General features: G+C 52.0%; 10 protein-coding genes across 10 annotated transcripts; 7 read left to right on the top strand and 3 right to left on the bottom strand.

Annotated features, from left to right (window-relative positions):
* Positions 1-2: 2 nt before the first annotated feature.
* V1518DRAFT_413428 (Poly(A) polymerase central domain-containing protein) lies at positions 3-2,936 on the top strand. Its single transcript, XM_066903312.1, has 8 exons — positions 3-172; positions 279-419; positions 473-987; positions 1,046-1,852; positions 1,915-2,029; positions 2,099-2,186; positions 2,395-2,532; positions 2,587-2,936. Exons 1-7 carry the CDS (start codon positions 165-167, stop codon positions 2,437-2,439), a joined length of 1,719 nt encoding a protein of 572 aa, XP_066760669.1. The 5' UTR covers positions 3-164; the 3' UTR covers positions 2,440-2,532; positions 2,587-2,936.
* Positions 2,937-4,282: 1,346 nt separating this feature from the next.
* On the bottom strand, positions 4,283-6,109 carry V1518DRAFT_371911 (Cupredoxin; the record flags this gene model as incomplete). The annotated part of the gene is made up of 1 exon (XM_066901373.1): positions 4,283-6,109. One exon carries the CDS (start codon positions 6,107-6,109, stop codon positions 4,283-4,285), a length of 1,827 nt encoding a protein of 608 aa, XP_066760668.1.
* A 150-nt stretch (positions 6,110-6,259) lies between these two features.
* V1518DRAFT_200417 (uncharacterized protein) lies at positions 6,260-7,423 on the top strand. The gene has a single exon (XM_066900892.1). It carries the CDS (start codon positions 6,410-6,412, stop codon positions 7,268-7,270), a length of 861 nt encoding a protein of 286 aa, XP_066760667.1. The 5' UTR covers positions 6,260-6,409; the 3' UTR covers positions 7,271-7,423.
* A 2,656-nt stretch (positions 7,424-10,079) lies between these two features.
* V1518DRAFT_413416 (iron permease FTR1/Fip1/EfeU) lies at positions 10,080-11,895 on the top strand. The gene is made up of 2 exons (XM_066903311.1): positions 10,080-10,488; positions 10,612-11,895. The coding sequence occupies exons 1-2, from the start codon at positions 10,454-10,456 to the stop codon at positions 11,657-11,659; spliced, it is 1,083 nt and encodes a 360-aa protein (XP_066760666.1). The 5' UTR covers positions 10,080-10,453; the 3' UTR covers positions 11,660-11,895.
* A 192-nt stretch (positions 11,896-12,087) lies between these two features.
* On the bottom strand, positions 12,088-13,916 carry V1518DRAFT_404443 (interferon-related developmental regulator-domain-containing protein; the record flags this gene model as incomplete). Its single annotated transcript, XM_066901890.1, has 2 exons — positions 12,088-13,388; positions 13,436-13,916. The coding sequence occupies 2 exons, from the start codon at positions 13,914-13,916 to the stop codon at positions 12,088-12,090; spliced, it is 1,782 nt and encodes a 593-aa protein (XP_066760665.1).
* A 728-nt stretch (positions 13,917-14,644) lies between these two features.
* V1518DRAFT_404442 (uncharacterized protein) lies at positions 14,645-16,483 on the top strand (the record flags this gene model as incomplete). Its single annotated transcript, XM_066901889.1, has 1 exon — positions 14,645-16,483. One exon carries the CDS (start codon positions 14,645-14,647, stop codon positions 16,481-16,483), a length of 1,839 nt encoding a protein of 612 aa, XP_066760664.1.
* Positions 16,484-16,665: 182 nt separating this feature from the next.
* On the top strand, positions 16,666-17,847 carry V1518DRAFT_413411 (acyl-CoA N-acyltransferase). The gene is made up of 4 exons (XM_066903310.1): positions 16,666-17,082; positions 17,139-17,241; positions 17,302-17,358; positions 17,415-17,847. Exons 1-4 carry the CDS (start codon positions 16,794-16,796, stop codon positions 17,542-17,544), a joined length of 579 nt encoding a protein of 192 aa, XP_066760663.1. The 5' UTR covers positions 16,666-16,793; the 3' UTR covers positions 17,545-17,847.
* Positions 17,627-18,934, bottom strand: V1518DRAFT_413407 (WD40-repeat-containing domain protein). Its single transcript, XM_066903309.1, has 2 exons — positions 18,659-18,934; positions 17,627-18,599 (listed from the first exon to the last, which is right to left on the bottom strand). The coding sequence occupies exons 1-2, from the start codon at positions 18,857-18,859 to the stop codon at positions 17,892-17,894; spliced, it is 909 nt and encodes a 302-aa protein (XP_066760662.1). The 5' UTR covers positions 18,860-18,934; the 3' UTR covers positions 17,627-17,891.
* A 1,671-nt stretch (positions 18,935-20,605) lies between these two features.
* V1518DRAFT_426170 (uncharacterized protein) lies at positions 20,606-23,444 on the top strand (the record flags this gene model as incomplete). The annotated part of the gene is made up of 4 exons (XM_066905969.1): positions 20,606-21,538; positions 21,590-22,258; positions 22,315-22,406; positions 22,460-23,444. The coding sequence occupies 4 exons, from the start codon at positions 20,606-20,608 to the stop codon at positions 23,442-23,444; spliced, it is 2,679 nt and encodes an 892-aa protein (XP_066760661.1).
* A 425-nt stretch (positions 23,445-23,869) lies between these two features.
* Positions 23,870-25,393, top strand: V1518DRAFT_372071 (uncharacterized protein; the record flags this gene model as incomplete). Its single annotated transcript, XM_066901379.1, has 4 exons — positions 23,870-23,919; positions 24,019-24,079; positions 24,154-24,277; positions 24,339-25,393. The coding sequence occupies 4 exons, from the start codon at positions 23,870-23,872 to the stop codon at positions 25,391-25,393; spliced, it is 1,290 nt and encodes a 429-aa protein (XP_066760660.1).
* Between the last annotated feature and the right edge of the window lie 1,121 nt (positions 25,394-26,514).

Raw genomic sequence — 26,514 nt, 5'->3', positions numbered from 1 at the left:
AGTCTCTGCGCGAACTGGCTGAACACCGAGAGACAGTGGCGTTAGAAACCCTAAACCTTCTGGTGCACACTGCAAGTAGACCGCCTTGCCGGCGACTCATTAAGTCAACGTCACACGCTATACAGTTCAGCTTCCACCACCACTGACGGCTCAAGGTAGTCGCGATGAACGGGTAAGTCGAAAAATCAAGTGTAAGCAGATGACACATATGTGTCGTCGCCACTAAGAGATTAGAACGAGCGAGGTGGCGACGTAGACTGCTAACCACTGGCCTACAGAAACGGCACTCGTATATATGGTGTTACGCCGCCCATCTCCACGGCATCTCCTACGGCGAATGAGATTGTATTGAACGAAAAGCTAATTGATGAGCTCAAGCGGCAAGGCTCCTTTGAGTCCGAACAAGAGTCGCAGAAACGGTATGTAGGTGAATTTGTGCATGTCTGTCCCCCTGATTCTAAGACTTGGACAGTATGGAAGTGCTAGGCAAGCTACAGTCACTTACAGAGGACTTCGTGCGAACTGTGAGCATGCAGAAAGGTATGTCCGAAGGCATGGCTCGCGACGCTGGCGGGAAGATCTTCACGTTTGGGTCCTACCGTCTTGGCGTCTACGGGCCCGGTTCGGATATCGACACCCTCGTCGTCGTTCCCAAACACGTTACGCGCGACAATTTCTTTGATGTATTTCAGAAGCTGCTGCGGCAGCGCCCTGAGCTTGAAGAGATCGCCGCGGTGCCCGATGCATATGTACCAATTATCAAGATCAAGTTCTCGGGGATCTCGATCGATTTGCTTTGTGCGAAGCTGGATATCCCGCAGGTTCCACTGTCGCTGACACTGGAAGACAAGAATTTGTTGAGAGGGCTCGATGAGAAGGACTTGCGTGCGCTGAATGGCACGCGAGTGACAGATGAGATTCTCAATCTTGTACCGCAAACAATTGTGTTCAAGCACGCATTGCGCGCGATTAAGCTTTGGGCGAAGCGTAAGTCGTTGTCTTATACTGTAGGTTGACGGACATGGTTTCTAACTGAACTCTCAAGGCCGCGCTATCTACTCGAACGTGATGGGATTCCCGGGTGGTGTTGCTTGGGCGATGCTTGTCGCACGCATTTGCCAACTGTACCCGAACGCAGTCTCATCATCCATTGTGAGTAAATTCTTCAATATCCTCACAAAATGGAGCTGGCCGCAGCCTGTGATGCTCAAGCCAATTGAAGATGGTCCGCTGCAGGTGCGCGTATGGAATCCAAAGTTGTACCCGCAGGACCGGTCGCACCGGATGCCGATCATCACGCCAGCCTACCCGTCAATGTGTGCGACTCACAATATCTCCTCGTCGACGCAACGAGTTATCATGTCCGAGCTGAAGCGCGGCGCACAGCTTATGGACGAAATTATGATCGGGAAGAGGCAATGGGTTGATCTGTTTGATAAACATGATTTCTTCCAGCGGTATAAATACTACCTTGCGATATATGCGTCGTCAAAGGGTACCGCGGAGCAGCAGCTTAAGTGGTCCGGCATGGTTGAAAGTAAAATACGCATTCTTGTCAGCAAGCTGGAGTTCATCGACAGCATCGAACTTGCGCATCCATTTGTAAAGGAGTATGATAAAGTGCACTATTGCGTGGACGAGAGCGAGGCCCGACGGGTTGCGGACGGTGAGCAGATCACGACGACGCTGACATCGGAAGCAAATCTCGAGGAAGCCGCAATGAAGGGCAAGAACGAAGATAATGCTGCTACGGAAGCTGCGCCTACCGGTACCACAATGACGACTAGCCAGGAGGGCAAAGTTGTGGTTTACACAACAACGTTCTTCGTGGGGCTGCAGATCCAAATTGACCGTATGATATTTGCTCTACTCGGAACGTGCATGCTGCGTGCTATGTTAACGTTTTTATTACAGCACAAAGCAAGCAACTGGATATTCAGTGGCCATGTAAGGAATTCTACGAGCTATGCCGTAGCTGGGCCGAATACGACGAGGACGTGAACTGCATCTGCGTGCGGAACGTAAGAAAGTACGCGGTTCTTTGTTTTGTATGTATAGAGAGAAGGGCAGAGACACTGATACAACACACCAACAACAGCTTCAATTTACCGGACTATGTCTTCGAAGACGGCGAACCGCGTCCACAACGACAGAAGAAATCAAAGCGGAAGCTAGCTGAAACCGAGGTGCGTTGAATTATACCATACAACTGTTCGAGATGGGTGAGAGTGAGATTATGTTCTTTCTTGATGCTGGTTTTTTGTTTTTTGTTTTTGCGAGGTTTCGCGTGGCTGATTCATGTTGTGTTTCCCGGCGAAATCGCGGGGATATGAGGAGGTCTTGCGCCTTTCATCGCCGTGCTTTTGCCGCGAAATGATTTTCTTATTGCTATAGGACACAGATCAGAAACGACAACGAGCGACCGCTGTCCAGGCGTGATTGACCATACTTTGATGTATCCAATTGCACGGCGCAGCACATACCGGTGGCAACTTCAGATGAACACGCTCGTGAGTCGGTATTGTACACACAGTAGGCATTTGCTCTCTTTCATGCAGACATTCCCGCATATAACCCGATAGTTAGACGACAGAGGCCGAACACGACAAGACTGACAGGTTGAAAGGTTTGCTATTCAACTATTTCAGTTCCCCCAACTAATTGTTTATTCAATCAGATGTAGTTTTTCGTTTTCAATTTGTCGTTAGTATTGAATTCTTGCTGCTGGTGTTTATTAAATATTGTGATGCCATTTTGTTGATTAACGCTTTGATTTACACACTTGGTTCAAGGCAGGGACTTATTGTTCGAGAGGTGGAGCGCAAGAAAACGGTGGTCTTAGCACGAGAGTGGCTGGCACTAGCGTTTGACATCAGCAGATCAGTATTGTGTTGTAAGTATGGTAACTTTGTAATAAAGTCTGGGTGACAAAGGATACAGGAAAGTTGTAGGCAGCCGATGCGAGAGGGTGATTGAGGGAGAGATATCGATGCGTGTGAGAGCAGCATGGGTGGAGGTTACGCCGTCGCTAGTGAGGTAACCCTACCGCGACGCTTCTAAACTGGATAACTAGTTTGCGCAGTTGACTTGACCTACGGCTATGATCGCCAGCTGAAACCTGCGAGCAGATAGAGTTGGACGGGCGTGGTACGAGCGGCGGAAGAGAGGAGGTGTGAAGCTAGCGGTGCAAAGCAGCCGCCGTTGGTGATGCGGGCAGCGGAACGAGCGGAAGGGAAGGATGGGACGTGTCAAGAAGCTGCTGGCTGTGACGAGATGCGCGCTCCAATTCAGTCGCTGGCTGAATGAACAGCTACCTAGCTTCTACGCCGCAAAAGTGCGCTTGTGTGCTACAGAGTTGGATCAGAAACTCAGAGTACGGGAATCGAAGTAGGTGCTATTGTTGCGCGATGAAGACGCAGTATACGCGACAGTGCGAAACTCGTACGCGTTGTTGAGGATTTCGCTGAATCATGTAGATGACGATCCACAGAACCACCCCACACATGCAGAAGCATGTCTTTTTTAACTGCCATATCTCAAGTTCAAGACTTCTGTACACACTAGCAAGAACATGAAGAAGAGCTTGTCCTGCCCGCCAGCCAGCCAGCCAAGGAGTCGGGTCACATCACATTGGCCGTGGACGAATCAGCCGAGCTTCTCTTTTAACCTACGGTCGTGTTCGCACAGAGTTAGGTTGCTCATGTCACGCGCGCCTGCAATTATTCATGCGTGCACTCCGAGGGGGACACGCTCAGGAATTGAGGCTTTGCATGGTCGCGTGCGCGCATCACAAACTAAGCTTTGTTCAGGTTGATTTGCAAGTTGCGACACGACACGACTACCAGCGCGCGTCGGCAAAACTAGCCATCTACATCTGGCCTTCTTCATACACAAGTCAGTCCCCATCGCCCATCACCAACTTTATTCATGACAATCCTTTATTGTGCTTCGCCTGTATACTACACTGTTCTTACCTTTTATTTGATATCACAACACTCTTCTTTGGAAGAGCAAAAAGACAACCGTGCGAAAGAGCAGATATATATTCCCGGCCCCAGGACCGAACAGACAGAGCAGAGCAAAAACGACACATTACAAAGTGACACCAAATCATGAAGATATTAAAAATACATTTATTAAAAGGGAGCAAAGAGAATATGGAAAGGTCGCCAGGTGTAAGCTGACTTGGTTTAAACACAAGTGAAACGGAGAACAAAGTACTAAGTCGGGCCTGTTGTGAGGCGCGCGGACTAAACACAAAAACACAGAAGCGAGATCAACCTTACTTCGTCTCACTGTTGCTCTCCTCGGTGACGGCCTCCTCCTCAGCGAAGACCTGCTCGACCTCCGCCTCGGTGGTCTTGAGGTCCGAGAGACCGTACCAGGTGATGAAACCCATGCCGACAAAAGCAGAGACACAAGAGAACACCATGGCCACGATACCGCGGGCGGTGAATCCAGCTGGGATCCAGTCGACCTGGACAGGCTCGCCGGTGAGATCGTAAAGATCGACCGTGTTGCCGGCGGCATTGCCCTCGTAGCTGGTGCCTGCAGCCTCGCACGCCGCGTAATGGTCATCAGGAATAGTAACGCGCTCTTGGATCAGGAGGGGAGCCTCGACGAACTGCAGCGCGAGACCCTGCTCCAAATGCCACTCGATATGACAGTGGAAAAACCAAACACCGGGGTTATCGGCAATGAAGCGGATACGGAAATAACCGTTGGGACGAACATAGACAGTATCACGCTTCATCGGGTACTCATTGATGGTACCAGGGAACTCGGGGTCGTAAGCAATAAAGACGGTATCGTCATCAGAGCCCTCAGAACGCTCAATAACCTGGAAAACGTGACCGTGGAGATGGAAAGGATGCTTGCCAGGATCCTGTGAATTGAGAACAATCTCAATAACATCCAAGTGCTCAGCAATGTAGGTGTGAGTGTTAGTACCGTACACAGTGTCGACAGTAGCATTGGCACCAGTAGACATCACAGAGTAGAGAGTAGGTACAAGCGGGGCGACGTAGGAAATATTGTCGAAGAAAGCATAGTTCGCACCATCGTTCAAGTTCTGCATGGTAACGACGACAGTGATCTGCGAATCAACCTCCCAAGGCTCCTCCTTTTCAAGCGGGACGAGGTAGAAATCATCATAGAAGTCCCACTCGTTCATGATGGGCATGTCGGGCAAGTCGGCGTCCTCATTGTAGACGAGCCAGCCGGTCGAGTTCCACATAAGAGTGTCCGGAGTGGTATCTAGCATATCAGTGTCGAAAGAAGTCATGAAGGGGTAGTTCGTGGTGGTGTCGTTCTTCATGGTGATGAGAACGGTGTAACGCTGCGCGACAGTAATGTAGATCATGGACACTACCTGAGGCTCGACGTAGATACCGTCAACTTCGATAATGGTCATGTTATGGCCCTCGAAGTAGATGTACTGCGAAACGAAAGCACCTATGTTGACTATGCGGAATTTGTAGGTCTTGCCGGCCTCAACGCTGATCTTGAAGTCCTGGGTGTCGTTAAGCAAGATCGAATCCGGCACGGGCTCGGAACCGGTGGGGTTGGTGAGGGTCAGGAATTCGTACTTGGTGAGGTAGACGGCGGAGTCGTGGTACCATTCCGAGAGGGAGATAAACTCATCGTAGTCATAGTCGTCAACGTATGGGTCGTCGGGATCATAAACGACAAACGGCGCACGCAGACCGTCAGGGTACTGCGAAGAAGTGTGAGAGTGGTACCAGTACATGCCCGGCTGGTTGACAGTGAAGTTGTAGATGAAATTGGAGCCCGGGGGAATCTCGCACTGGGTGACCATGGGGGGACCGTCCATGGAGTTTGTGGTGTTCTGGAACATGCCGTGGAAATGCAGCGAGGTGTCCTCGTTGCCCAGGTTGTTGGTCAAGTTGACGATGACATTATCACCGACCGTAGCGAAGAGGGTTGGCGGCGGCCACACGCCGTTGACGCCGATGACGGAGCGGTTGTAACCGTCGGGCGCGGCATAGACCCACTCGATGGAGAAGTCATACTGGACAACACTCGCGGCGGCGGAGGCGGCGAGCGCAGCAGCGGCGAGCGCGGTGCGAGCGAGGGAAAACGACCGCATGGCTACCGTGGGGGGGGTGGAGAGGATAACAGAGAGGGAGACAGAAAGGAAGAAATAAAGGTTGACAAGGCAGGTCCCGTGTATAAAAGAGAGGCCGGCAGATGAGGGCTGTGCGCACTGCGTCGCGACGAGAAGAGCCTGGCCTCTGTTTGTGTTATTGCTTTCATCGGATCCTCTCCGCTCTGTCTTCCTTTCCCATCCTCCCTCCCCCTCTGCCCTACGCCTCCGCTGCAATTCCTTCCTCGGGTCATTCGTTACACTCTCGTTCTTGTTTCTTGTTATGCCAAGGCATAACTTGGCATGCCTTGGCTACCCAGCCGTCCCCTTTGCTTCGCCCGCCAGCCAGCCAGCCAGCCAGCCAGCAGCGCGTGTGCCTGCGGGCTCGACACGAGCTGCCGTGGCCACCCGCCATGCGGCGCTGTGTCGACTACCGGTGAGTGTGTGTCGCAACCTTCATCAGATAGGCGGTGCCACGTGCCCTCGCGGTCTAGGCCCCGCCAAGCCGCCCCACACGCCACAGCACGCGCTGCGTTGCGCGCCATAACCGCCACAGCGGCGCTGCACTTCTACCGCGCCGCACCGCGTTTGGCCCTGTCCGCAAACCACTTCCTCCGGTCGCAGCGCGGCCCTCGACGGCCCTCGACGGCTCGCAGCTCGCGGTCCCCTCCCGCACCTCCCAGGTCGGCTTGCAATGCGACTGCGAAATCCTGCTGCCGTAGTGCACCCCTTTCATGTTGCACTGTCCTTGGCGTACGTCATCCCGCGTCAAGGTTGCTTCCACATGTTGCGACCTGCGTCGGGTGTTCTGTTTCGCCTGCCGCCCGTTCGCGACCGTCATGCTCCCGACCCTGTCCTTTCTCTGCCCGCACGCTCGCCAGTCAGCTGCGATGCGCCGGTCGCTGCGCGAGCTGCTGGCGGAAAACTCGCATTGCGTGGTCTAACCCAGCCAGAACGCTCCTGCAGGCTAATTCGCCGTGGCGGTCAAGGTGCTCTCTGTTCGTGCGCTGCCCACTTCCTTCTGCTGGCAACTCCGCCGGCGGTTGCCTTCGGTCGCATCCTCAGGCCACATCTCTCGCGTCGCGTCGTGCGAGTCGCGATGCGCGCCATCGTCCTCGTCGTCCTCACCGCCACGAAGCTCTCGCCCTGACTCGCTTCTTCTAGCCAGACGCGCTCTCGTGCCGGAAAAACTGCAGCGAAACCTGTGGTTCAGAGCGCCAGACGATCCGGTTGCAACTTGCGTGCTGGCATCTCGTGTTGCTTGTTGCGCTGTCTCTGCAGCGTCTAGCTCGATCGCCTCTATGACCACGAAGCTTGGCAGAGCGGTCGCGCAGATAGATGCAGGATCTAAAGTCCGTGGTGGATGTACGGAAGAGGTAATCAAATCAGAGTTCGCTGGGCGTGTCTTGCGCGGTGAATGCCTTGTTGTCCTGCAGCCTTCGATTCCACATTCCAGCTGTCGCCCTAACAATGAATGGTCTTCCCGTCAACCCTGGCGATATGCCACCTTTAATTTCCACTCCATTTGTTTTGCGGCGACGCGGTCCTCAAAGCAAGCAAACCACAACAAACACGACCTTCGGCCATCGCCAGAACAATGCTGGATGGTGCGTGACTGTGTGTGCACCCCCTACACCTTAATTCTTGCTGGGCCACGCTGTGCGCTCCGAGGAGGGCCTCGTACCGTCGGCTCTGCCTCGCTACGCCGGATACAGATCCGCCGCCCGAGCCCCTGTATTTTAATTTTTCGCGCTGGTTCATGGACGTCGGTTTTGGGTTTGCGCCTCCGCGAAACAGCAGAGGCAGATGGTGACGATCCGTCTAATCAGATTTCATAAAATCCGTGACCAATCAGATATCGCACATCCGCCTGGCCGCGAATCTGTCCAACGGGAGCTAGCGGCGAACAGCGCTCTTGGCTGCTTACCCAGCAGGGGCGCCGTCCGCGTGAGCGTTTCCGGCCACCAATTTTTGCACACGGCACGGCCGACCAGGCTTCGTTGTCATGCGCCGCGAACCCGGCGTCGCGATCGCGACGACAGCGCGCAGGGCGCTGCTGGCTGCGTAGTGACTTGGAGCCAAAGCGGTTTAGCCCGGTTCTGAACTCTCGCGACAAAACTGATTCGCGCAGCTGAAAGCGGCTAGGCGCTGCCATTTTTGTCGCCGATCTCGCTTGTTCTGCCCCAGATTCGGAGGAGTCTACTGGTTCTAGGCCCTCGTGGGAGGTTTTCGTTCGTAAAACGCTTCCTTGACCTGCACACCCGATGACCACCGTGCGTATACCGACTGTTCCTCGGCAGGATCCTGCAGACCGGCACCCATCGCAGCATCTGGTAACTTTTTCCCTGTGCGGCATGCATGGATGGACAGACGCTGGAATTAGGTGAGGCTGGTGCTGTGTCTGTCTCAGACTCTGTCGGCGAGGTCGTGTGATCGCGGCCTCAGAATAGCGTTTGGGACAATGAGCAGGACATATCACTGTTTATGTGACGGTCTTGGGCCCTACTGGCCTGCCAGCCGTCTGCTGTGCGCGCCGGAAACTTGGATATGCTTAGTCGTCCTTGGCTTTGCGAGCGAGTGCGGTCTTCTGCGAAACGACGATCAGGATAGTTAAGGTTGAAACACACGTAAGTGCTTAATTTTCTGCGTGCTGCTCCACGCGGTTTAGACTTCTGTGCTGGAGCATCCGTTGTCGTGGGGTTTTGCTGGCAAGCTTTGCCGGCGCCGCCCGCAATCTGGCGCCACGGCCCGGCCCTCTCGCCGGCCCGAAACTCCCCCAACTTCCCCAGCCGTCTCACACCCAACGTCTCTCTCCTTCCTCATCATCACGCAACAGTATTTAGTTTTCGCCCCCCTTCGCCAGTCAGGCAGAGACAGCGTAGCAGGAAATCTCCGCTCGATTTTTTTTGGAAACTACGCTCATGCGCTAGTCGCGGTCCGCGGTCTAGCCAACACCGACACTCTCGGCCGGTCGCGAGCGGCTGTGAAGGCGCCTCGACCGGAACGGTCGGTCGTGAACGGATGGTAAAATTTTCGTCGGGCAATTTAGTAGTGAGCCATGGCAGGGGAGCTGGGAGACAGTAGACTGTAGACACTAGGACGGGGATCACACCATGCACTCGGCTTGTTTTTGGTACGTCTGCTTGGCGCCGAGGGTCGACCCTTACGAAGCAGCACCATGAACTTCTTCAACAAATCGTGTCTGCGGTTGCGTCTTCCGCGAGTTGCAGCAGCGTGCGGAAGACTCCAGGCGGATAGACGGGTGGCGCTGGGCAGTCGCGCGAGAGTGCTCTCGTCTTCGTCATTCGGAATCAGATTCATCATCAGATATGATCGATTGATTTGATATGTTTCGTGTTGATGAGGGGCGACGGCCTTGGCAAGCTCTAGACGGCAAGGCGATGCATCTGATAATGTTGGGCACCGAGCGCAGGCATCCGCAGCAGCCCGAGCGGCAAGTCGCGACCGCTCCGCAGGTCCCCTGCCGCATGAAAGGCTTAACACCGCGATGGCGTTCCTGCGCAGCCTGCTGGCGTGGATTGAGAAGGCCGTGGGGGGTGTTGGATGGGAAGATGGATGCAAGCCGTGAGATGCGTGCAGCGCCCAGCTTGGGAGCTCCAGCTGTCAGACGAGCGGCCAGCCTGAGCCAGTTAGCAGTCAAAAAAACAAGCTTGCCAGCACAAACCCCAGCAACGCACCTGCTCTCCGGGCCACCGCGTGCGATTATCGCCATATTCTTATTCGTCCCGCGGTCGAGACTTCTGGAGACTCTCGCCTGAGCCGCAGCAGTTCTCGCGAACGCCACCGTTTGACAGGGCGCATGCGGATCCGTGCAGTGTTTGTGTCGAGTCTGTGTCGTGTGTCGAATGCAAGTCGAGTCGGTCGCGCTTTAGCGCCGCCCGAACCTGGCCCGCTCGGGCCGTTTCTTGATGTTTTGCCGTCGCGCCTGCCTTGTCTCGGAGGGCGTTGTACACCTGTAGTGCGGGCAGCCGGGTGGGCGCGGTGTAAAGGACGGAGGGGGGCCCCCGGCCGCGGAAGGGACTAGAGCGAGGCATGGACGGGGCATGCGTGGGTGGGAGCTGCCTTGTTGGGCCGCCGACTCGTTGTGCGTGTGGCCCGCCGGGGAAGTGCCTGTGTTTTTCGCACCGGACCGTGGAACTTTTGGCGGTTGTGTAAGTTGTGTGTCTTCGCTTCCTCGCCCGCCCTGTGCTCTAGTCCTCGTCTCTTATAAACCTACGCCTACCCACCCGCTTCACGCGCCTCTCTCCCTCTTACTGTCTCTCCGTCTGTTCCCTACATACCCCTCCTTCTCCGTTCCTTCGTGCTCCTGCGTGGACATTCGCCAAAATGGCTGAGGTGTTCGACGTCAGTGTCTTCTTCATGTACGTTGTTTGTCCTCGACGCAGCCTGCGGCTGCTGTCACTGGGTCTTGGTCTCGCTATGTTGGCCGCGCTACCTTGAACAGCCTCTGCCCCACCTTGTCGTTCGCTAACACCGTTTGACAGCGTTTTTCGAGAGTCTCTCGAAGCGGCCATCATTGTCTCCGTTTTGCTCGCTTTCTTGAAGCAGGGTATCGGACGTTCGCAATCGGATCCTAAAATTTACAAACGGCTGGTTAAACATGTCTGGGTCGGCTCAGCTGTCGGATTTTTTATATGTCTAGCCATCGGTGGTGCTTTCATTGGCACTTGGTATTCGCTCGGCAATGATATCTGGAGTAACTCTGAGGATCTCTGGGAAGGTATCTTCTCCATCATTGCTACCATCATTATCTCGATCATGGGTCTTGCCATGCTCCGTCTCAACAAGCTTCGCGAGAAGTGGCGCGTCAAGATCGCATTGGCCCTTGAGGAGCGCAACCGTCGTGGCAAGGGCTGGTTTGGCCGTTTTTGCCGCAAGTACGCCATGGCTCTCCTGCCTTTCATCACTGTTCTCCGTGAGGGTGTCGAGGCTATTGTGTTCGTTGGTGGTGTGTCGCTTACTTCCCCGGCAAAGGCTTTCCCTCTTCCGGTTATCTGCGGTCTGTGCTGCGGTTGCGGTGTCGGCTTCCTCATGTACAAGGGTGGTAACTACGTCAAGATCCAGCTTTTCTTGGTCGTCGCTACTTGCTTCCTGTACCTCGTGGGCGCCGGTCTCTTCTCCAAGGCCATCTGGTACTTCGGTAACTACAACTGGTCTAACCTTGTTGGCTCCGACTTGTCTGAGACCGGTACCGGTGCTGGTTCGTACGATATCCGCAAGTCCGTGTGGCACGTTGACTGCTGCAACGGTGAGTCCTCCGGCGGCTGGATGATCTTCAATGCCTTGTTCGGCTGGGAGAACGCTGCGACTTACGGTTCCGTCATTTCGTACAACTGCTACTGGATTACCATGATTGTTGTCATCTCCCTGATGCTGTTCAAGGAGAAGAAGGGCTATTTCCCCTTCCTCAAGGCTCAGACTGCGAAGTGGGAAGCCCGGAAGATTGCGAAGTACCAGAAGAAGCTTGCCAAGATCCGTGAGGAAAATGCTGCCCACACAACCGAGGAGGCTTCTTCTGAAGAGAAGGCCTAATCTTCTTGCGCTTGTTTGCTTTTGTGCGTTTGTTGTACGTTAGATGTACTAATTCGTTGTTTTGGTAATCAAATGGGCTTGCCAACTTCTCTGGCGCCCTCGTGTTTCACCGCTTAATAATATTACGAATCGAACTTGATATAATTTGGTGTCCGGTATGTAAGTGGAAGTGGCTGTGTCTGTTCGCCGTTGAGATCAGAGATGTCAGTGTACTCCCAAAATGCAATTTATTGGGCACGTAAACTTGCGAAGTCATGAGCCGCGCCTCCCATGACGTCAACTTCGACTTTGAAAATACTGATGCCTGGTCTAGAGCTCCGTCAACCGAGGCACATTAATTTGGGGAAAATAAAAACCACCCTCCTCTATGTCCACAATTTACCAGCAATCCGTTAAAAAAAAGTTCATCACCGAGCCCGTGTAGCAAACTACAGCTCCGTCTCATCCCACTGACCCAGTTCCTGGTTAATCCTGTCTCTGCTGCTCGCACGCCGGTCGCGCTGTATGCTCTCCTGCCGTAGCTGCTTCGTCTTGCGGTCCACGAGGCGCAAGTACTCTTTCTCGATTGACTTTTCTTCGTCGTCTCTGGCAGCAGCGGAAGACGAAGAGATGTACCCATCGTTCGCGACAGACAACGGCGGCGTAGGCGCGACCGAATTTGGTGCTGTGCTTCGCACTTTCTCGTACGTGGACGAACCGAGTGGATCCAACGCTATCCGGATCACGCGATTTTTTGTATAATGCACGGGAAGTCCGTGTGATAGCACGCGCTTCACATGTGCGAATCGTAAATAAGCGTCCCAAGATTCGATAGGGAGCGTGAGACCCTCAAGTTTCAGTTCGCGGCTGATATGCAGCCTCGGACCCGTAGTTTCGATCCCATAGTCGATACCGCCGTAGGACACGGATTCCACATTGTCGGCGTCGTTCTCAGCTGTTGCGTCTCCAATTGCGGTACGCACGGTATCCAGCACATCTCGAAACACAGAATGCTGAACGCGACGGCTTGCCTTCGAAATACGTTTAGTGGAGCTTGTCGCAAGCTGCGTCAACACATTAAGCAGTTCGTCTTCGTCATAGTATAGTGTTGGGCGACTTGAAGGTGTCCGCCGCGGTTCTGGACGCTTCATTGGCTTGTTCTGTTCTGGTTCTTCCTCTTCAAAGTCGTGGAAGTCGCCAGCCGAATTCTTTGACGATGACGACAGCGTAGACGCAGAAAGCTTAGTCGACACCTCGTTCACGATAGAGTCTTCACTGTCGCTGTCATCATCCTCTGACTCATACACGAGATGATAATTGCCAATATCCTCAGCATAACGTTCGTACAGCAGCGCTATCACGTTTCCGGCGGCCATTCGAACGCTAAGAACAGACGACTCTAGCTGATCCACTAGAACCGGGAGAGAACTCTGCGACAGCTCTAGAGCGTCATCGAGCTTGGATGCCAGAAAGCCAAAGCATGAAATAGTTGCTGCGACCACGTCTTCCGAGTCCGTCGCTTGAATTGAGCTGCCGTCGCTCGCAATAACGTCGAGCAAGAACTCTAGTGTCTCTCGTAGTTCAGAAGCACCAGATGCCATGGAAAAGAAAATAACAGAGCCAAGGGCTTGCAGACCCGCCGCTTTCGTGCCTGGGTCTTCCGCGCTGTAGATCAAGTTCTTCAGAATCGGTAGAGAATTCAGGTACCAAGCCTCGTTCTCGGGGTCAGTGATGACGAGAAGTGACAGAGCTGCTTCAGTTAGCACAGTCATAAAATGGCTGAGAAATGTAGCATACCTCGACAAGCCAACAGGATCTCCTTCTCGGTTCGTCCGCCTTTGAGCGATTTCATTATCCCATCTTCGAGATCTTTGTGCCGCTCTTCAACCGTTTGCCACGCATACTTGAGACTGAGAATCTTGCATATTCTCGCCATGGCGTCCTCACGAGTTGCGTAGCTGCTGTTTTTCCGCTCCTGCGATATCCTGTCAATGTACTCCCCCAGCTTCTCTCTCCACTCAACCCCAAGGTCTGCATCTTTCTTGGCTCTGCTCGGACTAGTACGACCGCTCTCGCTGTCGTATGAGTCGACAGTACTCCCAGATACAACGCTCCAATCTGAATCTGAAATGACCGAAAGGTCATCATCGTATTCTTCCTCGAAATCGTCCGCGTTGCCACGCGGTCGCGAGCCGCCTTTTGAGTTCTGCTCTCGATGTTTGGACTTGCTTGCCGTCGCAGCAAGTCTTGAGACTGCTATTCGCCTTAAATCGGACATGTTGTAGGTGTTGTAAAGGTCGCTGATAAGAATGCAGAAAATAGAGGTGGGAAAAAGGAGATAAAAATCAGCAGGCGCTGGAGATGGTGGGTGGGATCATGGATCATGGACCATCGTGGTCCCGTCCCCACGTCACCTGCTTGTTCGGGCTGCCAAATAGTCATGTGACGTCATATTCATGTGAGCGTGCGGCGGAAACTTAATTTGCTCCTCGCTCCGCAGATTACCGATGCCAGATGGTCTTCGCCCTTGCGACTTCCCTTTATAAGCAGCAGAGCGGCTGAAATGGTCGTGTAACTTGGTATAGTTGATGAAGGATTTGGAGGGTGGTTGAGACAGTTGTTCTTATGGCGTGGCGTGATGCTATATATAATGTGCGTGTGCGCGAAGTTGGAAGGTCTGGCTGTCCGCGCAAACGCTGACTGGGCTCATCTACCTAGACTCTCCACAAGTCGCCACTGTAGTGACTACAACAAATGTATGGCCCCGTATACTTCGTCCATACTACTGGAGAGATTGCTTATAGATCCTCTTCTGCTCCACTCCTCAGTTGTGCCGGTAACTTTGTGTCATTTCGGACCCCCGCAACACGATAACGATAAGCTTCTATTAGGCTGCGGCTTTGGAACCAACAGCCGCCACAGCTCGCGATGACAATAAATCGTGTGAATGAAAGAGCAGAGATGACCGATCCGGACACTTGATGGGAATGTTTGGACTATACTATAATGTGTCAACTTCTTGATTCACGTGAACCGTCCGTGACGAAGCTAGATCCACTTACCTATCTGCCGACAGAGATATTTGGCTTCGTCCTCTATTACGGCGGCCTAGATTACACCGATCGACTTGAGCTCCGGCTTGTTTGCAAATCATGGCGAAGCTTCATCGACAATGATCCCCTCACCTATCAGCAAGCCGACATCACCTGCAGTGATGACCACTTCGACAAAAATGATGCCAGTCAAGTTCATATGTTCAACGTGCTGATCAAACATACGCTGGGAGCTTTACGTGTAATTGCACCAAACGAGCAGATCTTTGAGAACCCGTTATGGCCGTCTTTTTCAACAAAAAAGGTTGGCGCTCGGCGCTATATTTCTCTAGAGCGCGTTAGGGAGATATACTTGCTAGCGCGAGAAGAGTACGAAGACAAGCCCGAACCGATCACTGCAGAGAACCTGATACCTAAGAATCGCTCGCCGTTTTTGCTTTACAGAGTTCCTCACCGTGCCGCTCTGTCTGACGATCTCAAAGTTCTATATTTAGCGGGGATCGACGAAGGCTTTATGAGGACGTTCATGCATATGGTTACGGAGAGTCCGCTATGGTACGAAAATGCCGATCTTGGATTGCATCTCAATTCATGGCTATGGGACGGCTGGAAGAGTATGTTGCTACTCGAGATCATGGCTTGGATACAGACGCTTCATTTACGGATTGATACGATGCACCAATTCTTCGGCTCGGTGATCAACAATGGCGTCAGATTGAAGCGATTGACTAATCTCAAGTTCTTCGCCCTGTCGGAGTCGGACTTCTTCGATAGGTCGAATAAGATGAACAGCTTGTGTGATCTGGAATTTAATGGAAGCGTTATTCATTTTCCAAATGTGCTCGATTTCCGGATCAATGAGACAATGGCGTGCGATGAATATCTGAAGGCGGCACCAGCTTATTTTGATATGACATGGCAGCAAATATCAGCAATTCTAAAGACCATGCCGCGAGTGTCATCTTTGTCGCTAGTCAATATCGACCTGCGGACGAAGACTGGTGTAATGTCACGGATTGACTTTACAGTGGCGGATCTCTCTATGGTGGACTTGTCGGGCTCGCTGTTTGATTTAATGCCTGCAATTCCGACTTCATGCAAAGTTCTCATTCTTGCTAGATGCAATGTTCTTCCTCGAATACCACGCGATCTTGAGGCCGAATTGAGTGAGGCGCAGATACCAACTTCACGATACCGGAGAACTCCGTGCGACAATGTTGTCGACAATTATCGTTCCCTAAGATGTCTCTCTTTACGCGGGAACATTTGCGGAAGTCTTGCCAATTCTCGAATTACACAAATTTTATCTTACGGAATCAACATTCTGGATATATCAAATTGTCCGAAATTAGACTTCAGTGTGGAGTTTTTGCTCTCCCTTCAGGCTACGGGAATCAAATTTGTTGATATCAGTGACAATCTGGACATCAGTGATTCTACAATTGAGACTTTTTTTCGGCACAGACTCGATGGACTCACTTCGCATTTTCTCGAATTAGATATTTCGAGAAGTGGCATATCTACCGACTGTGTCTTGAGAATTTTGGAAATGGCCCAGCTCTCGCCCTTGTCGTCTTCAGGATCAATATCGGCTATTGTCATAATTGAAGATTGTCCTATGTTAACCACAGAGCTAATTAATGGACAGCAGAAATCCGAGATCCACTTTAATAGCAGCAAGCGATCCAAGTCGCAGCACAAATATCGGATGTATAACTTTGATCGAAAGTCGTCAGCCGCATTCGACGGAGGAAGATGTTCAACGTGCTTATGTTGCAGCGAAGGATGGTGAGGAGGATTCACTTCGTAGCCAACGGTTGTAAATATATCAAAGATGTCTAGGACAAGTTGTTAGGAACTGCAGCGGTTAGGTGGTGGACAGGAAATGAGAGTAGACCAAGGCGGCTTGCACAGCGTAGCGATCCTTGATACAAAGCCCTCGCTTTGAACGCTGTTCAGTTCATCGCCCTGTCTCTGTTTCCGTCTGCAGAAGTCGAGCACGCAGGCCGTCGAAGTCGAAGTTGCTAGGGGCTCCCGCAATTTTCACCGTTTAGCAAAATAGGGCGCGGACTGTTCCGCTACACAGAGTATATGCACTTGAAATGAACATCAGACAAGCAACAGTGGCCGATGTGCCGGGCATGCAAAATGCGAACCTGACAAATTTGCCCGAGAACTACGTTCTTCGGTATTATCTCTACCATGCACTCACATGGCCGCAAGCGTCGTTCGTCGCGACAGATGCATCAGGAAAGAAAATCATCGGATACGTGCTGGCGAAAATGGAGGAAGATCCGACGGACGGAGTACAACATGGACACATTACTAGTTTGTCGGTCATGAGGACTTATCGAAAGCTGGGTGTCGCAGGAAAACTAATGCAATTGGCTTGTAAGTATTTGCACTGGCTTGTGAGTCGCATAAACGTAATTTAACATAACATCTAGTACGGGGCATGGCCGAGTGCTACAATGCACAGTATGTTAGCTTACATGTACGCAAATCAAATCGGGCGGCGCTACATCTATACCGCAATACCCTCAAATTCGAGTAAGTTTTGTTGTGAGCTCGCTGTCAGCTGTGTCCATTATGCTAACATATCACTTACAGAGTGAATGAGATCGAGAAGGCATATTATGGCGACGGTGAGGACGCCTATGCAATGAAGTATGCTGTCTTCCGTGCTTTGATTGTCCACAACTTTGTCTAACAAATCGTTACAGGAAGGATTTAACGACACTAGAAGATATCGACTCCAATATCGATCTTGACGAGGATGCCATTCTTATTGAAGCAATCCAGAACTTAAGCCTAACTGAAAACGGCGAGCTGATAAAAGACGCCGTCGAGTAAATCAGTCGGCAAATCCATTTGGCTGAATGTACATTTGCATTGCATATTGAAAATGCGGTACAGTAGAGCATTGTCTGCATTTGATCTGCATATAAAGACTTACCTGTACACCATCAAAGGGGCTAAAAGTACTTGCTGTTGCATAAATGTGACAATTACGTTTTGCACCAGAAATATAATTGTAAATATATCGCAAACATCAGTTCATATATATTGAGCAGACAAGCATAAAACTCTGCGGCTTGGATAATATACACAAATATGGAGAATACAGTAATACATCACTTACCAAACAGCAGCAACAGCAGTCCCCAAAACTCCTATAAACTCCAAATGCAAAGTTGAATCTATACGTCATTAAGCGCAACACAAACCGCACCCTTGTGATGGCCATTATACTGTCGAATAATATGGCCAGTACTTAACTCCCAAAGTCGCGCATAGTGGTCCGAGCAGGCGGTGACGAGATACGCGGAATCGGCAGAAAATGCGCAGTCCCACACCCACCTCTGGTGTCCTGCGAGCGTCGTTTCGAGAGCAAAGGTATCAGTGGACCAGATGCGCGCAGTGTGATCTGCCGAGCATGTTGCGATATGCTTCACGTCCGGTGAAAGAAGAACGCGCGTGACGTACTTGGTGTGCGCTCTAAATTTCGTCACGGGATGCAGCGACGTCGTATCCCGCGAGTTGACCATTTTCCATACGTAGCAATTTCCCTTGTTGTTTCCTGCAACAAGCATAGAGCCGTCGGTTGCGACAGACACTGAGCGTACAGGAGTGTCTTCTTGAGGGATGAGTTGATGCGCGCAGGTGTTTTCGCTGAGATCCCATATGCGCACGTTACCGCCCTCGTCACAACTGATTAACTCGCCCTGATTGGGGTGTATAACAACGTCGTTGACAGGGACTTTGTGCTTGTAGCTTCGCTGAACAACTGGCGAGCGCATATCCCAAACTTTGACTGTGCCGTCCTCGGATGACGTGACCATCCATTTTCCCTCATTTTGAAATCCGATGCCTGTAATATTGCCAGTGTGTCCTTCGAATTGCATATACTGCGCAATGTCAGCAAGACTTCACAGTTGCCATTTCAGCAGCGATTCAATGTACATACAGCATGAGGATTGGAACCTCGAATCTCGTACAGTTTCACTGAAGATTTTCCCGCGGCAGCAAGAAAGCGCTTGTCGGGCGTGATTGCAAGACGATTAACCTGCGAGTCAGTGTGCTGAATAGTTCGCTGGCATATTCCAGATAGCGCCTCCCAAAACCGAATGGTGTGGTCATAGCCGGCCGATGCGAGAACTACAGCCATGACTACTTTGAATGGCTCAGTTAGTAGTAGATGCTGGTGTTGTTCAGAAGCTGGAGATCAGTAGGTGAATGTTCTGTTCCCAGCGTCGCGAGGAGTCTAAGGGTCTGAAGCCTACCTATCATTTCAAATCTAAACGTGACCTGCACTCGTCCATTTCAACGGCAATTCGTCTTCACTCGTGAATTAGATCGACAGTAAGTAAGTAATTATTTGTTTGATTTTCTTCAATGTCTCTTGATATCTGCTGTGATGCGTTGGTAAAAGGTCTGATCCACTCAATGCGCTGCGTGCCCAGCCTCTCTCGTCTCGATGCTTGTGTACTCTTTTGAGTCGTAAGCATAGTCCTTGCTACTTCACCGTGGTACCGATTTCGTCGAACGCTGCAAATGATAAACTTATGGGGTTTTTGGGACTAGATTGTTTGATCGCTTTTTAGTTGTTTTTCACCAAAACTGCGGATCATGAGCAATGAGCAACAAATAATCTTGACACGGAAATGTGCTTATTGTGCGTTTCTACGTTTCGGTTCTCGTTTAATGGGACGATCTTTTTGCATATATTCTAAAACATGGGATCGTCAATGGCATGAGAACACATTCCTTCAGCAATCGGAGTCGGCGGTGAATTGCTTGCGATTTTGGCTTCAACGATGAGGACGAAGCATGCGCACATCGAGGCGAGTGCGGCGGGTGCAGGGCGCGGCGATGGTTGAACATGAAATTTTAAGAAGCTAGCATGAGCGTGGGATTGTTTGCGCAAGACTTCGGTTTTGTTTGTTTCTTTGATACTTGGCTACTGAGCAGATGTATAACTTTATTACGACTTTGTCTTGCCTTAAAGATTAGACACTGACCTTGTCATTACGTCTAGGAATCAGCTAACGGTATACAGTATGTTAAGATGAGTAGATTTTCTGACGGGGACCGAAATGCAATTGGTTTGTGTATTTCGGCGGCCTGAGTATGGACAGGTCAGCTCAGCGAAACGAGGATCATTTTGTAGTTTCACGTTGTTGGACAATACGTAAACTTCACTATCTTTATGGATATTTGGACTATTAATCTACGTTGACAGCACAAACATAATCAAATTCTTTTGAAGGCAATCAATATATCCCAACTACAGCGACCCGCTATATACCGTTGGATCACTTCAACTGGCTAATTCGAGTTGGATGCAGTAATCGCAGTAGTGGTCGTTACCATTGCTGTGACTCCAGTATAGTACCAATTGGTTGGGGAGAGTAGATGTGGATTGTCGCAGTCGTTCGTTGAGATCAACCAAACTGGCAACTGCGACGCGCGAAGTCCGCGGCGAGTTAGTCAGAACGCGGAAGTCCCAACGAGCGCTAAATCACCACTGCCTGTCATGTCCGAACAATCGACGGACGAATCTCTTTATTGCACGGAGCCGTGTCATTGAGGCCTATCTACGGACTAGATACATGCCATTTCACAGGCTGACAGCGGCAGTACGATTTTACGATCGGTTGCGTGGCAGCAGATTAGGCACAATCCCAGTGCCGAGAACGTGGTCACAACGGCACATCCGACCGAATCCACCGGACAGCGAACCCGGAGTCGTGGCAGCGGAGACGGAATCGATATTGTGGCCATATTGAGCGACACACCATCTGCAATATCAGTGTCTTCAGGTTCGGACGAAGTGCGTGTGCTCAATACGCCGCCTCCTGGATCATCATCTACACACCGAGCTTCCACTGGATCTGCCACAGAAAGGACTAAGATGAGAGGACGGAAGCGACATGGGGCATTATTGGAGAGCAGAAATAAAGCGCGCAACATTGGATCTAGCTCTTTGCAAACTACAGGAGATGCAGTGCCATTTAAGTACCTGGAGATGGTCAACGAAGTCACTCGAGACGCCGGGCCGGAGCGGTACGATGACTCTTCTGACGAGCACAATGAATTAGTCCATACAAGACATAAGCGAAATACGAAGAGACCACTACCATCATTAGACGACACTCGGGATAAAACAGAAACTCAAGAGCGGCCCGCAAGGCAGCAACGTCGAGAGAGTAGCGTCATTGTGCTTGACTCTGACAGTTCTTGCTCAGAGCGCTCGACTGCAACTTCCAAGGTCTCAGGTCCGCCATTACAGAGAAGCTCACTTGAAACTGTCGTCAGATCATCGGATATCGGCAGCGACAGTGTTGGCGCTAGCAGCGAGAGCGAAGATGAAGGGGTTGATGCTGAGCAAGAGGAGGACGAAGACAGCGAATGGGACACAGTCGAAATCGGAGCTCAGGCAGAAGCCGAAATGACATATTCCTCTGTGGAAGAGGAGCCCAAGGCTGTCGAATTTACAATTGGTGACTCCGGCCGCCCAAAAACGACGCGCACACGCAAGATCACCAGAGAAGACCGGGATGCCCGTTTAGCGTCACACATGCTTCACATTATCTGTCTTCTGTGTCATGGCTCATTGCGCAGCAAGTGGTGTAATGATACATCATTGAAGGAATCGATTCTGAAATCTGTTCCCGCTTCGATCGAGGATGAGCTGAATCCTGAACCTGGTCGCCCGGTACAGCAGCGGACGAGGAAGTTTCTCGACGGACTCCGACATTTGATGGATTTTTGGAATAGGCGATTTCGTATAACGTATACAGGCATGAGCAAGAAATCGTGGGAAGACGCGGACGCTATCAAGAAGGTATGCGACTATGCTGTGCTCTACATTACTTCTTACTGATGAGGTTCCCAGGACAAGAACTTGGAGCCGCCAATGGAATTGTCTGGGTTTAGACATGCTCTGGGTCGCCTTGAAGGCTCTCGGGACCTTGGAGCGCAGGGATACTGCGCTCTGCTTCGTGCGCTCGGAGTTCGTACCCGTCTTGTGTTTTCTTTGCAACCAGTGTCATTTTCCGTCTCAAGCAAATCACACACACCAAAGCCAAGCCGGGCGTCGAGCGCAATTTTAGTTGCCGACCCGGACGATACTCGAGCTTCATCAGCATCTGAGACGCCGAAGCGACCACCAATACGGCTACGGAAACCCCGGTTCAGCGCCTCAAAGCTGGCGTACACTAGCACAGACCATGATAAGCCAGAAATTGCGGAATCACCTTATCCTGTATTTTGGATCGAAGCATGGGATTCCGCTGGACTACAATGGGTCTCAGTTGATCCTATGGTTTTGAAACTTATCGAGATCGCAAAGTCGAAGAGCAAATTCGAACCTCCGCAGTCTGAGCTGGGAAATGTCATGTCATATGTCATTGCATTTGATAAGCGGGGCCGCGCGAAAGACGTCACAAGGAGATATGCTCAGCATTTCAACGGCAAAACGCGCAAATTGAGGATCACAAACGAGCCGGCTGGCCAGATTTGGTACGACAGAGTTATGCTGGCATTCAAGCCCCCATACACAACGGTAAGGAAAATCTGATTTCTGACTGCCTTCATTCAAAGAGCTAACTATTACCAAAGGATATTGAGCAAATGGAAGACGCGGCCTTGCTGAAGCGAGAGCTTGCGGAGGATTTGCCAAATAACATCCAGGATTTCCGAGGCCACCCTATGTATGTTTCTCTTTGTTGCAAATCAGAGGGGAAGATGCTAATCTCGACAATAGCTTTGTGTTGGAACGACACCTACGGCAAAATGAGATTATTCACCCCAAGGTTCCGTGCGGCACGATTGCTGTTGGGCGGTCGAAGAAGAGCGAAACTGAACAAATATACCGGCGCCGAGACCTGCAGACATTACGGTCTGCAATGCAATGGTACAAGATCGGACGACAGGTGAAAGTCGGCGAGCAGCCGATGAAGCATATCAAGCGGCGAACATTACCAAAGACCAAGTCGTTGCTGCTGGATAGTGATAACGAGGAAGATGAAGAGGGCAGCGGCGAGATGGCGCTCTATGCAGAGTTTCAAACAGAGCTGTACTTGCCACCTGCGGTCGTCAACGGACGACTTCCGAGGAATGACTACGGAAATTTGGACGTATTTGTGCCATCGATGGTTCCAGCTGGGGCAGTGCATTTAGGATACCGGGGAATTGCAAACGCAGCACGAGTTCTGGGAATAGACTACGTCGATGCGATCTGCGGGTTTGACTTCCAGCACCGCAAAGCTACACCGAGAGTGAACGGCATCGTTGTTGCTGCGGAATGCGAGGAGGCTGTGATGGCGGTTTACGGTGCCATGCAGGAACAGGCTGCGTATGAGGAAGATCTGAGGCGACAGGATATTGCCTTACAGCGGTGGAGAAGATATCTTCTCGCACTCAGAGTGAAAGAGCGGGTTGCTCTGAATCCTGCTTTCCGACACATGACACGGGAGACGTTTACTGAGGAGGACAATGGAGCGACTGCAACCTCTCAGTTATCGAAGAAGACTGCAGACACTGATGTAAAGGAGGGTGACGATGATAGCGGTGGGTTTTTGCTGGAAGAGGTCGATGGTGGCGACGAAGCCGGCGGATTCTTGCCGGATGACACTGGTGGTGGCGACGGGAGTGATGACATTTCTGGTGGAGGGTTTATGTCGGACGGTGACGTAGGCGGCGGCTTTTTGAGCGAAGACGAGAACGGCGAGGGCAGATATCTGGAATGATTATGTGCAAGGTCCGACATGGTATGAAGACAAGAGATTCAAACGCAGAACTACGTCAGTATTGAGCGTCTTGTAGAAGTCAGCATAATGGGGCTAGGGTTATGATCGTGCTGCTTTGCGCCTCGCCTTGTTAAAGTGCATTGCCTGTCGTCGGCTTCTCTAGGCTGCGACTTCGCAATCACTCGCTCTGTCTCTTCATCCGGTGCTGGCCACAGCGATACTACTCTGTCATCTTTTAGTACATCCAGGTTATTTTTATTCTACTCAGCAGAAACTGAGCTGTACGATCTATTGTGACGATATTCCTCGGGGTCAAGTACAGGGCTGCCTCTCCTTATTATCCAGCGACAGAACCAGTCACTCGCTATACTCATTAACACACATTCATTGATTTTTTGGCCGCATTGCCGTAATTATCAGTCAGCATGGTTCAGATCAATAGTCCGATTCCTAGCAGCTTAAAGAGCGAGTGCAAGTATGTTTCCTTGAGAAGATGCTCAATGCAGCCTGGCTTGGCGCGCAGCGGAGGAGTCGATGGCTTGTTGATCAAATGCTGATTATCGATTGCGCATAGGAAAGCTGCACGGATTCTGGCATCGTTCATCAAACCTAATCAACTACTTGGAATGGATACGGTGAGTTTTAGGATTTTGCTGATATTGTGGCAAGACTAGGACGATAGATCAAGATGCTGACGGGGATATGCCAGGTGATTCCGCCGTCGGTCCTCGCGAATGCAAAGGGTTTGGCTATTATTACGGTTTTAAAGGCAGGATTTTTGTTTTCCGGCCGTGCGGGATCTGGAATTGTGATTGCCCGACTACCGGATGGCAGTAAGTGGCCGGTCTGGTGGTGGCACGGGTAGTTTGACTGCTAACGATGATGTGTGATTAGCATGGTCTGCGCCGTCTGCGATCGTGACGGCGGGTGCGGGCATGGGCGGACAGATTGGAGCTGAGCTTACGGATTTTGTGATGATTCTCAATACGCGCTCTGCGGTTGAATCATTTTCGCAGCTCGGGTCGGTGATGCTTGGTGGAAATATCTCGATTGCGGCCGGTCCGGTTGGACGAAATGCGGAAGCGAGCGGCAGTGCGTCGCTGAAGTCAGTTGCCGCAGTGTTTTCGTACTCGAAGACGCGCGGACTTTTTGCTGGCGTGTCGCTGGAAGGTTCGGCGCTGATTGAGCGCCGAGATGCGAACCGGAGATTCTACGGCGGCAGCGTGACGGCGAAGCAGCTGCTTTCGGGCACCGTCGAGGCGCCTCCGGGTGCGGACCCGTTGCTGCGCGTGCTGGACTCGCGAGTGTTCCGCGGCAACTTCTCGTCTGTGTATGACGATGACATATACAACGACATTCCGACATACGATGACGAGGACTCGGAGTCGGTTGACTCAGGCGAGCGCCGACAGTCTACGCGGAGCAGTGGACGTAATCGGTACGACGACAGCTATGGGGACGACGAGGACGACTACGACAGCAGCCGACGGCGGCGGGAGCAGCAGCAGGGACGAAGCGGTGGCAGTGGGCGGATTGGTGGGTCGCGGTCGACGTGGCAGGACGATGTATACGACCGCGGAGACTCGTCGCGTTCGTCTCGACGCAACAACCAGTTCGAGTCGACGTACAGCGACAAGCCATCATCAGGTGACAAGCCGTCGCGCCCGACTGCGCCGAAGCCGGACTTCAACAACAGCAACAGTAGCCCGCGCGGGAGCCGATCGCGTAGCGATAGCGGTGCGCTTGCGTCAGCACCAGCACCGCGATCGCGCGGGATGCAGGCGGTAGCGCTATACACATTCCCCGGCGAGCAGGACGGAGATCTTGGATTCCGCAAGGGAGATATCATCACCGTGGTGAAGAAGAGCGACTCTGTGGATGACTGGTGGACGGGTCGGAAAGACGGACGGGAGGGAATCTTCCCAGCCAACTATGTGGAGATGGTGTGAGTCAAGCACTGAGCGAGGAGGGTATATGTTAGTTTGCGCGAGAGCATGTAATAGCTGCGACGCTGCTGTGTTGAAGTAAAACTATGTAACTTGAGTTTTGGATGAGTGCTGACCAGTTTTATGCGAATGATTTTGAGCTTTGAAGACAGTGCTTGGCGGAGAAACTCGGATGCGTGTGCACAAGCACGGCAGATAAGCATCTCAAGACTAGGGCGGAAAAAGCCGACTTCTGGAAGACAGCGAAGCCGGCAGTGTGGCTGCACAGCAGGCACGCGAGTGTTAAACTTTAAATGTAAGCCGGCAGCTAGCGAGATGACTACGACAGACAGTCGAGGGTCCGTGAACAGGCGACGTGTCTCGCTGGGACTCTGGCTAGGGGGTCTAGGCGGGGCGCACCAGAAGACCATGGGTACACTCCGATCACGGAAAATAAAGGCACGGATGTGACAGCCCGGCGGGGCCGTGTTGTGGTTGGTTGCAAACTAGGCCTAGCGGGAAAGCGGGACATTGCGCTGCAGGACTTGAGAGGGAAGGGGAGGCAGAGGAGAGCTCGTCTAACAGTTTAACAAGGATTGCGGCGCTAACGGTAAAAGCCAAGGCCGACGCAAGAAGTTGATCAAGGCCGAGATCGTAAGACTGCAGTGGAGTGGACATCGATGCGGACCCCGGGCGGAATGTAACGATGCGACAAGTCTGAATGCAAGAGCAGGGGTGAATCGGAAGTTCAATCTAATTACAGTCGCGAAGCGCACTTGGATTAATTAAGAGGCACATGCATAAACGGTTTATGGGGATTGGAAGGGAGGGGTCGAATTGAGAGGAAGGAAGAGAGCTCAGGAGGCGTGAAGCAAGAGCGAACAGCCAGAACTGTCGTAGGCGCTGGAAGCGGAGCGGGGCCGAGCCGGGCCGAGCCGAAGAAGTCGGTCGGAACACCAGGCCGAGCAGTGCCATGCCTAAAACTCGTCATGATGCGCTTGCAAGCGGACTGCGGACTGTGTTTACGCTGGAGTCTGGAGAACGCGGCTGGAACGGAGAGAAGGCGGAAGGCCAGTCGTGCACGCCGCGCGGCGGACAGTCCATGGAGTCGACGGCGGCCGAGGAGCGAGTGGACAGCCAACGGC

This window comes from Limtongia smithiae (assembly GCF_038497785.1).
Source record: "Limtongia smithiae strain NRRL Y-17922 unplaced genomic scaffold V1518scaffold_3, whole genome shotgun sequence".
NCBI lineage: Eukaryota > Fungi > Ascomycota > Lipomycetes > Lipomycetales > Lipomycetaceae > Limtongia > Limtongia smithiae.
The sequence above is the reverse complement of the archived record's forward strand: the minus strand, read 5'-3'. Positions and strand labels throughout refer to the sequence as shown.

What these genes read in the sequence shown, in the direction of transcription:
- V1518DRAFT_413428 (XM_066903312.1), top strand. An exon ending in GAACAAGAGTCGCAGAAACG is followed by an intron (nt 420 to 472) that starts GTATGTAGGTGA and finishes AGACTTGGACAG; the next exon opens with TATGGAAGTGCTAGGCAAGC. An exon ending in GGAAGCTAGCTGAAACCGAG is followed by an intron (nt 2,187 to 2,394) that starts GTGCGTTGAATT and finishes TTATTGCTATAG; the next exon opens with GACACAGATCAGAAACGACA.
- V1518DRAFT_200417 (XM_066900892.1), top strand. Translation starts at nt 6,410, where the DNA reads ATGCCTTGGCTACCCAGCCGTCCCCTTTGCTTCGCCCGCCAGCCAGCC.
- V1518DRAFT_413416 (XM_066903311.1), top strand. Translation starts at nt 10,454, where the DNA reads ATGGCTGAGGTGTTCGACGTCAGTGTCTTCTTCAT. An exon ending in GACGTCAGTGTCTTCTTCAT is followed by an intron (nt 10,489 to 10,611) that starts GTACGTTGTTTG and finishes ACCGTTTGACAG; the next exon opens with CGTTTTTCGAGAGTCTCTCG.
- V1518DRAFT_413411 (XM_066903310.1), top strand. Translation starts at nt 16,794, where the DNA reads ATGAACATCAGACAAGCAACAGTGGCCGATGTGCCGGGCATGCAAAAT. An exon ending in CGCAATACCCTCAAATTCGA is followed by an intron (nt 17,242 to 17,301) that starts GTAAGTTTTGTT and finishes TATCACTTACAG; the next exon opens with AGTGAATGAGATCGAGAAGG. An exon ending in GAGGACGCCTATGCAATGAA is followed by an intron (nt 17,359 to 17,414) that starts GTATGCTGTCTT and finishes AAATCGTTACAG; the next exon opens with GAAGGATTTAACGACACTAG.
- V1518DRAFT_413407 (XM_066903309.1), bottom strand. Translation starts at nt 18,859, where the DNA reads ATGGCTGTAGTTCTCGCATCGGCCGGCTATGACCACACCATTCGGTTT. An exon ending in GAGGTTCCAATCCTCATGCT is followed by an intron (nt 18,600 to 18,658) that starts GTATGTACATTG and finishes GACATTGCGCAG; the next exon opens with TATATGCAATTCGAAGGACA.